Source organism: Lycium ferocissimum, chromosome 10 (assembly GCF_029784015.1).
Source record: "Lycium ferocissimum isolate CSIRO_LF1 chromosome 10, AGI_CSIRO_Lferr_CH_V1, whole genome shotgun sequence".
NCBI classification, from domain to species: Eukaryota; Viridiplantae; Streptophyta; class Magnoliopsida; order Solanales; family Solanaceae; genus Lycium; species Lycium ferocissimum.
Window position 1 is genome coordinate 44,637,566 of NC_081351.1, and position 9,537 is coordinate 44,647,102.

The following is a 9,537-nucleotide window of genomic DNA, read 5'->3' on the forward strand; positions in this document are numbered from 1 at the left end:
TCATGGGAGTAAATTGAAATACGACCACCGTTCATGGGCGTAAACCACCATATCACAACTGAACAGGAAAATTTCAATTCCCACATTCTTTATCTGATTTTCTAAGTCTAGGATCGTGGTCAAAACTTTCGTTAAAGGTACGGGGTGTTACAGTTTTGTCCTGTTGTCAACAGCCAAAACAGGACCTAAACCATATTCCTAAGCAACTGAAGTAATATCTTCAGGAGCAATAGAGGAGTCAATATCCTCTTTGTGTGAAGAATGATGGAAATCAAAATCATTGGAGTAGTCGGAACTAGGGGTGGGCGTTCGGTTCGATTTTCAAACTTCGGTTCGGTTTTTTCGGTTTTCTTTTTTTTGAAAGTGGACACCGAACACCGTACCGAATTAATTCGGTTCGGTTCGGTTTTCTACTTGTAAAATGGAATTTCTTTTCAATTAAAAATGAGTTATTTTAAAAAAAAAAAAATTCAAAATGGTCTATTCCAATCAGCAAAGTTAACAGTAAATAAACCCAATAGTAAAGGGGTAAAGATACACTGTGGAAAACCCGGGAAAATGAGAAGTAGCGGGCCTCTCCGGTTCAGGAACGATAATCTCCACATAGTGATCCTTCCAATGACACCTTTCAATTACGGAAAGGACAAGATGCTTGATAATATGATTTAATCCACCGACATCATCGCCATTCTTTAAAATATCGGATTCATATTCATTTATCTTCAGTCGGTAGTATGAGAAGGATTTTTTAGAGTACAGTCATCCACGAAGGAAGATTTATCTTTCCAACTTCAACAATACTAGCACTAACAGATAAAGAAGAAGACCCAATAGATGCAGCAGCAATAGCATTCCCATCAATTTCTTAGGAAGCATTCTATTTTTAGGTTTTTCAGCACCTACATGAGGAGGAAAGGCATCAACAATAACGGTCTTTTCTGGCAAAATGTCCTGAGAAGATGATTATGAATTAGAGGAAACGAAGAAGAAAGGAAGCAAAGGAATTTAAAATTAAAGAACTTTGGAATGGAAAATTTGAGATGAAATAGTAGAAAAAGGTAAAATTTGAACTTTTGTAGAGATGTAAAACCGCCATCATGACCTTGGGAAACGGTGAGAAAACGAAGGGCACGGTTACAGCCACGTGGCCCACGTCTGACTTCATCATTTAATGCAAGTCCTTTCAACTTCTGTGATTATGCCACGTATTCATCACGTCAGTGGGCCACGATCTGCAGCCAGTTACAACTTTTCCTATTCCACAGGAAGAAGAATCAAGTGTCTAATCAAGAGAAGATTGATGAAAATCGGCAAGACAATTTCTCAGGAACATCTTTGAGATGAACCCGAAAAATTGAGGGACTATCTGTATGGGTAAAAAAATGTACCTGACACGTGGACTTACCTGTAGTCAACACGTTTCAGTTTATTCAATGACGAGTAAATATCAGATGGTAATGCCGAGCATGACATTTACGTAGCCAACAGATTGGATCAACGGATAGAACATCAACGGAAACTATATACGAAATCTTTTTATTACGCATTAAATGGAATTAATGCAATAACGACAAAACGGTTACTAGCGATCTGCATCAAGGAACCCAAAATGACAATCATCAATTTAGCAATTAATGATTGCCGTTACAAACACACAACGGGAAGAGCACCAGATAGGTCCATATACCTATAAATAGAATTTTCATTTGTAGAGGAAGGGATCGAAGTCTGACTAAGAAAAATAAGCTATTATTATTATTATTATTATTATTATTATTATTATTATTTCTGGCTTATTTTCTCCTTTATTCTTTGATCATCAAGCTTTCATTCATTCTTAAGGATTAAGAACTCCACTATTGTTGTTCATCAAAATTGGAATAAGTTTACTCTTTTCTCTTTATTTATCTATTCTTTATCAATAACTAATAAATTGTTTGTCTTAATTCTGTTATCTATATCAAATTACTACCAACTGTAGTTAACTTTAGAACAAATTCAACTATTTGAGTAAAATACGAATTTTGACTCGAACATAACTTATGTTTGAAAAGCTAAGTATGAACTAAACAAAATTTATTGTTTGAAATATCTCAGAGTATTGGTTCTCAATAATTCGATGGTATCTGATGAAGTAAATGATGCTATAATTCAAAACATAGCTAAAATATGGATTGCTTGATTACAAAAGTTGGGAAGGTAGGTTTCTGTTGGAGGTTCCCTGACGCCCCGAGTCAAATGGAATTGAAAAGACTTTTTTGATATTTCAAGGTGGCATCTCGAAGGTACCGCTAGTCGGTTTAATCATGGAACGTCCAAAAACCCTGGTCAAATGTGAACATTATTATTACAAAAAGATGCCCTAGAACATGTTATTGCAACTCTACTTAGAGAATTAGGACTCCAACAACTCAGGGGTAAGTTGGGAAACGTCACCCACAGTGGAATTGTTTTGAGTATCTCCTCACTGAAGTTGAATTTGGCACTCCGGGGCTTAACAATCACTGGTTTGCTACTTATCATGTGAGACCCTTCGCCCGCTCCCGGTTCATGGTGGAATCCATTGAATGCGTTGGTAAAGCATAGGATTACGGCCGAAAAGCGGAAGTTTCCGCTACGCGAAGGAGCTCACAAAAAATCCTTACTCTCTATGGGCAAGAAGCAAGGGCGCAACAGCTGCGCGCCGGTCAGTCCTTCACTTGAATAGTTGAATACAAAACATTCTCTATTGTATCGAAAGAGTTGATTTACAAAAGTAAACGATTCCTTTGGTTGGCAAACAAGTTCTTTTGGAATTAATTTTGATGAGATTATAATACTACGATTTATGATGACTAGATTATTTTGTTGATATATTTTTATTGCTAGATGTTTAATTTATTGGATTAAAACTTAGATATGGATATAATTTATAATATAAAATATGTATTTGGTTTAAACTAGATAAATCGGGATAAACTTTTATTTTCAATTTTAACCTTGACTTTCCTAAAGGAGTTTGAGAGGAGAGTTTTGGAGAAGAACAAATGTGTTATTTTGGTGTTTAATCTCGAGACTGTTATCACATGAAGTGTGGGACAAAAATAATATAAACAATCTTGAAATTGCTAATTTTGAAACAAAAAATCCTACCAGACATGGAATAAGTTAATCTCGAGATCTCTAATCCCTCAAACCAAACCACCCCTTAAGTAAATTTACTTTTGGTCCACCACCCCTGAAGTTAATTTACTTTTTGTCCAAGGAAAAATGCAAAATAGTACTAGTATTTAATTATGACTATTTAAATTTTTGACACACCAATATATATATATATACACATATATATTAACTATTTATAGCAAGTATAATACAGTATTTTTTAAAACTACCTTTCCGATCTAGTATATCTATTTTCTGTTCCCCTTTTAGTACTGTTTTTATCATCACTTGGTAATTCTAGGCTGTCGGCCAATCTCATGAATTGAGTAACTATTTCACTCATCACACTTCTCTTCCTTAAAATACACACTGCTTACGCTTTAATGCAACCCATCTTCATCTCTCTTTGCTAATATAACACCTTATATATCTCTAACAAAAAATCAAGATTCTCACACCCCAACATCTTTCTCTATCCCTTTTACCAAGATATGAGCTTCAAACACTAAATTGCTTTCACTAGTTCTTATATACCCATCTTAAAGGTACAATTTTTCCTTCTTTCCATTACCATATGAATGTGAATCTGTGTGTTTTTCCTCTTTTTGAGTAAAAGGGTGAGCTTAGAATGCTCTAACTTTTGTTTTGTTGTGTACTGTTTGATTTGCAACTTTGATCTGTGATTGATCTTGCCATTTTGAATATTTCTGTTTTGTAATTCTATGATGTGGTTAAGGATCTTGTAGTTTTGATACTGTTTCCTGTTTTAGGAGCATTTTGAACTAGAAATGTGTTTTTCTTGTAATGTGGGACTATAAAAAATGGTATATCACTGTGTTTTTTACTATTTTTATGTTGAGGTCTGTATATGCAGTGGCAAATTCAAGATCCATAGACACTAGGTTCAGAATGAGTTTGATCTTGTTGTAAGTGTCTTGTTGTAAGTGTACTTTTTCACTCTTTTTTTTTTCCGCATATGTATACACAGTTTGAGCCAAAAACCATAGATCCAATTGAACTTACATAACCTGCGTAGATCTGCTTCTGTGTATATGTGAAATGCTTAGAGATTGAAAACTTAGATATGGAAAGCTTTTTACTTGTTAGAGTTTCTTTTGGAATTGAGCTAGGCCCAAAGTTTGGGTTGTGTGTAAACTTTTTAGAATTCATTGTGATTCGGATCGGATTTATGTTGGCTTCGTTGGGAGGCTCGCATAGTTTGTTACGTCAGCTCCAAAAGGATAAGTTGTGTCTTTAATGAATTCTGCTACCACTATTTGAGTGTTCACCTGGTATTTCATTAGATTTGCTTGAGATTTTTTTTTTATAAAAAAAAAAAACAATTGCAACCTTTTCACTTTGTTTTATTATAGGAAAAATAAGTATAGAGGATGTGTCTGTAGGTAAATTTTATCCCTACAACAACAACAACAACATGCCCAGTAGAATCCCACAATGTGGGGTTTGGGGAGGGATGTGTCTGTAGGTAAATTTTATCCCTACCTGCATTTAAATGACCAAGATACTAGAACTGAAACTGTGCATGCATCTGCTTTCGTTACTTTGATTAACAACTTAGTTTTTTTTTTCTAACATTGTTTTGATCCTAGCTTCTGAAGTAGTTTTATCATGCTCAGTTTCTTAACCTAGTTTACAAGACATTTTAGACTACTATGTTTGATATTTCAATTTATTTTTCTCAAAATGTTCAGGGACAGAGAAGATCTAATATTATGGCTGGGGGAAGTTACTTCCATTCCGGTGGGAGGAAATTGTCTGATTTCTGTTCAAAAATCACTGTTGTGACTTTTCTTGGGATTTCTTTCATCGGGATATGGATGCTGATATCATCATCATCATCATTCAGTATACCTCTTCAAAACTCGGAGATATCTTCGACTTTGAAAGTTACCAATAATCTTTCGGGGCAGGGTTTTCTAGTCAATGCAAAGAGAGAAGAGGATGGAACATTCCAGGAAGAGAAGGGGTTCAGAAGGGGAAGGTCTTTAAAGGAGATTGAAGATGAGGAAAGTGAAGGAGATAGCTCTAATCTAAGAAACGAAGAAGAAAATCAAGAAAATTCCCAATCCAGTTCATCCGGTGATGAATCACAATCTGGCGATGAGAGTTCAAATCAAGAAAATTCTGAATCCACTTCAAGTGGTGGCGAGTCAGATACCGGAGGTGAAGACTCAAATACAGATGAAAACGGCGACTTAAAATTGGAAACAGAGAAAGCAAAGAAGAAAGAAACAGAGAATGAGATTTTTCCAGCTGGTGATCAATCGGAGATTTTGAAAGAAACTACGACACAAAACGGGCCATGGTCAACTCAGGCTGCCGAGTCTGAAAAGGAGAATGAGTCACAGGATTCCTCATTGTCTAAGGGCTATAAGTGGAAGCTATGTAAAACTGATGCTGGACCAGATTATATTCCCTGTTTGGATAATCTGCAAGTTATACGGAAGCTTCCTACTACTTCACACTATGAACATCGTGAGAGGCACTGCCCTGCTGAAGCTCCAACTTGCCTTGTTCCTCTGCCTTCAGGATACAAGCAGCCAATTGGATGGCCTAGGAGCAGGGAGCAGGTATATCTTGTTCCTGCTTATCCATACGGTTTTGCTTCTGATTAGTAATTTGATAAGCTTAAGTAACTCACATTTTTGGTTGAACAGATATGGTACTCTAATGTTCCTCATGCAAAGCTAGCAAAGGTCAAGGGGCACCAAAACTGGGTCAAAGTTACTGGAGAGTACCTTACTTTCCCTGGTGGGGGTACTCAATTTAAGCAAGGTGCTCTTCATTACATTGATTTCATCCAGAAGGCAAGTTTTTTCTTAAATTCCCATGCTACTTCATGCTATCTATAAATATTGTTTCGTAATAGTGGTGTTTAAGTTTTTGCTCCATGCATCACAGATTGTGTTCAGTCAATTGGCTTGAAATTTTTCGCAACAGATTTCATTCTGAAGATTTATGTACCTCTTTTACTTTTATGCTTTGCTGATATGGCTTGCAATGCAGACCTTGCCTCAAATTTCATGGGGCAAACAAACACGTGTTATTTTGGATGTTGGGTGTGGAGTGGCCAGCTTTGGAGGATACCTATTTGAAAGAGATGTACTAGCAATGTCACTTGCCCCCAAGGACGAGCACGAAGCCCAAGTGCAATTTGCACTTGAAAGGGGCATCCCTGCCATATCAGCGGTTATGGGAACTAAAAGACTACCATTCCCGGGTAAAGTATTTGATGCTGTACATTGTGCACGGTGTAGAGTTCCATGGCATATCGAAGGTGAATCAAAATCTCTCTCTTTCCAAGTTTTGCTTGGTTTTGGAATGTCAGCCGATGGTAAACTTTCTAGTGTATTATTGCAGGTGGCAAACTTCTCCTAGAATTGAATCGTGTCTTGCGGCCCGGTGGTCACTTCATTTGGTCTGCGACACCTGTATATCGGAAGGATGAAGAAAACGTTGGAATTTGGGAAGGTAATTAATCGTGGCTCGAGTTAGTTGACGTTTCTCATTTGCAAATGAAGTCATAGACTGATTGCCTCTCTTTGATTTTCGTGCAGCTATGTCTCGACTAACTAAGTCAATGTGCTGGGAACTAGTGGAAATTAATGAAGATAAACTAAATGAAGTAGGTGTAGCTATATATAGAAAGCCAACTTCAAATGATTGCTACCAGAGCAGAACACAAAATGACCCACCTATGTGTGAAGAAGCTGATGATTCAGATGCTGCCTGGTAAGCCTGAGCTTCTCTTAGCTATTACCATTTCTCAGCTAAGTGCTGTATAACAAACTTTTATGCAAATAGTCTACTCGGAGACAAAGTTTATTAAGCTATAGAAAATATGCAATTAGGTAAGAGTGGAAATCTACATGTCTACGTTATATAATACACATCAACCAAAAGTAATACCTCGAGCATGTTTACATGGTTATATTTGTTTCCTCACATCATCCCTTCCAATAAAAATAAAATTACTATTATTCATCTCCTGAACACTCAACTTGGAAACAAATTCTAACTTGTTATTTTAATCAATTCAGGAATATAACACTTCAGGCATGTCTGCATAAAGCGCCAGCAGATTCATCTGCACATGGATCAAAGTGGCCAGCAAAATGGCCTTTGAGGTCGGAGAAACTTCCTTCTTGGTTGAGAAGTTCTCAAGTTGGAGTTTACGGGAAAGCAGCCCCAGAAGACTTTGCTGCAGACGATGAGCATTGGAAAAATGTTGTGTCAAAATCATACTTAAATGAACTTGGCATTAACTGGTCTCAAGTAAGGAATGTCATGGATATGAAAGCTGTTTACGGAGGGTAAGTTTTTATCAGTCGTTATTTTCCTCATCATCTCTTAGCTACTCATTCTAATTCCCTCTGTGATCTGCCTTCTTTGAAGAGTAAAGGAATAAAATTCACAAAAAAGCTTGGCAAATTTAAAGCGATTTGATGAAATTAACTGATGATCGCTTGCTGAAGTTTCCATCGACATGGTTTTTAATAAGACATCTAACTCAATTGATGCCTCTCTCTATATACATACATATATATGTTTTTTTTGTGTGTGTGTTTGTGTTCCAAAGAAAATTGTTTCAAAAGACTTGCAATCTTTCAGAATCAATGTGAGCTTAATTATGAACTGAATACAATGGAAGTAAATGATCCATATAGGCAATATATACCAACTAGTTGGAATTACACTTACATTAAATCCTTTTATTTTTTAAGGGTCCTTTTATTCTTGTTAGACTCGTATGTCCATGTAGGGATAGTGTCAGATTTAGATAAACTCTCTAGACAGATCCCGTAATTTGTCTTAACAGATGAATGTTTTAGCTTTGGAAGGATAACCCGAGTGGCGTGGAATAGATACAAAAAAAGTATTCCCAACTAATTTTAGGATTAACGTGTTATTGATTAGTGAATTGATACCAGTTCATATTAGGTGCAAAAGGATTCATATAGCTTTAATTGGCCATTCAAATAATTTTAGATTAAAGTTCAATTGGCCGTTTTATAGTACTTATTTTCATCTGTCTATCACAAGTTCATACTCTTGATAAATATCTTATCTTTGATGATACAGATTTGCTGCAGCACTGAAAGACTTGAAAGTCTGGGTCATGAATGTAGTTCCAATTGACTCACCCGACACACTTCCAATTATATATGACCGTGGCTTGTTTGGCATATACCACGACTGGTGTGAATCCTTCAGCACGTACCCCAGATCTTATGATCTTCTTCATGCAGATCACCTTTTCTCCGATATTAAGAAAAGGTTAATAATCCTACTGCACTCGTGCTGTTAGTTTACTGGCAACAAAATTTTGCTTTAGTTATGTAACCCGTGATCCTACTTTTTTCCAACAGGTGCACGATAGAATCAGTATTTGCGGAAGTGGACAGGATTCTGAGGCCAGAAGGAAAGTTGATTGTGCGGGACAATGCTGAAACTATACTTGAAATAGAGAATATGGCTAGGTCACTAAAATGGAAAGTGAAGATGTCTTACTCAAAGAATGGTGAAGGATTGCTATTTGTTCAAAAATCCTTTTGGCGTCCAAACCAAGAACAGATAATTAAGTCAGCCATTGCATAAACATATAAGAAAAATCTCCAGAATTAGATACAAATTTGATGTTCTTTATAATAGTTTAGTTCACTTCCACTAAATTATTAGAGAATACCATCGCGATTTTTTTTTTTTTTTTTTTTTTTTTTTTAAATTCTACTTGAGTTTTATCATGTTTGCCATTCTCTGTATAATTATCTCAACTTTGTGATTCATCAAATGGAAAAAGTATACAGGACTGCGTTTTGCGTAATCCAACAGCCCAATATATGGCGTGTGTCGTGTCATGTCAATGCAGCTTTTAGAAAGTAGTTTGAAACTATAACATCAGAAGTGTTGAGACTAAAGTCAAAAGGTTCTACATTTGCACTGTCATCAGACAATAGTTCTTTAGAACATAGTTGTAATCCTATTTATTTGCATAATTCACATAGTTTATGTCACGACCCAACCAGAGTAAGCATGATGGGCGCCCGGAGCTAGCTTACCGAGCACCACAAAACATACATGCATCTCATCATAGAATCATACCTGAGTGGGCCATCTTGCTAACTTATAAATATCGTCAAAAGATATACATAAGCGTCATCAAGCTGAAACCAAGTATACAACAAAATAAGGACCGAGAAGGTCATAGAACATCTAAGTGTGCATAATTGTCTACGAGCCTCTACTGGAGTACATAATATAATAAGGATGGGATAGTATCCCGCCGTGCCCATTTGTACACAAAGGATCATACCAACTCGACTGCAACTCCGGTATAAGTGGAGTGCTCCTATACACAGGGGCAGATCTACCTTG

The 9,537-nt window shown here is 36.4% G+C and overlaps 1 protein-coding gene across 1 annotated transcript; it reads left to right on the forward strand.

The window, feature by feature from the left end:
- Window positions 1-3,429: 3,429 nt before the first annotated feature.
- On the forward strand, window positions 3,430-8,986 carry LOC132034025 (probable methyltransferase PMT24). Its single transcript, XM_059424236.1, has 9 exons — window positions 3,430-3,686; window positions 4,854-5,732; window positions 5,820-5,969; window positions 6,169-6,439; window positions 6,523-6,633; window positions 6,720-6,894; window positions 7,203-7,475; window positions 8,245-8,439; window positions 8,532-8,986. Exons 2-9 carry the CDS (start codon window positions 4,875-4,877, stop codon window positions 8,758-8,760), a joined length of 2,262 nt encoding a protein of 753 aa, XP_059280219.1. The 5' UTR covers window positions 3,430-3,686; window positions 4,854-4,874; the 3' UTR covers window positions 8,761-8,986.
- The last annotated feature ends 551 nt before the right edge of the window (window positions 8,987-9,537 follow it).

Bases quoted from the DNA above. Each gene is read 5' to 3' on its own strand.
- LOC132034025 (XM_059424236.1), top strand. From the start codon at position 4,875: ATGGCTGGGGGAAGTTACTTCCATTCCGGTGGGAGGAAATTGTCTGAT. The intron at 6,440-6,522 runs GTGAATCAAAAT...GTATTATTGCAG, and splicing joins AGTTCCATGGCATATCGAAG to GTGGCAAACTTCTCCTAGAA. The intron at 6,634-6,719 runs GTAATTAATCGT...ATTTTCGTGCAG, and splicing joins AAACGTTGGAATTTGGGAAG to CTATGTCTCGACTAACTAAG.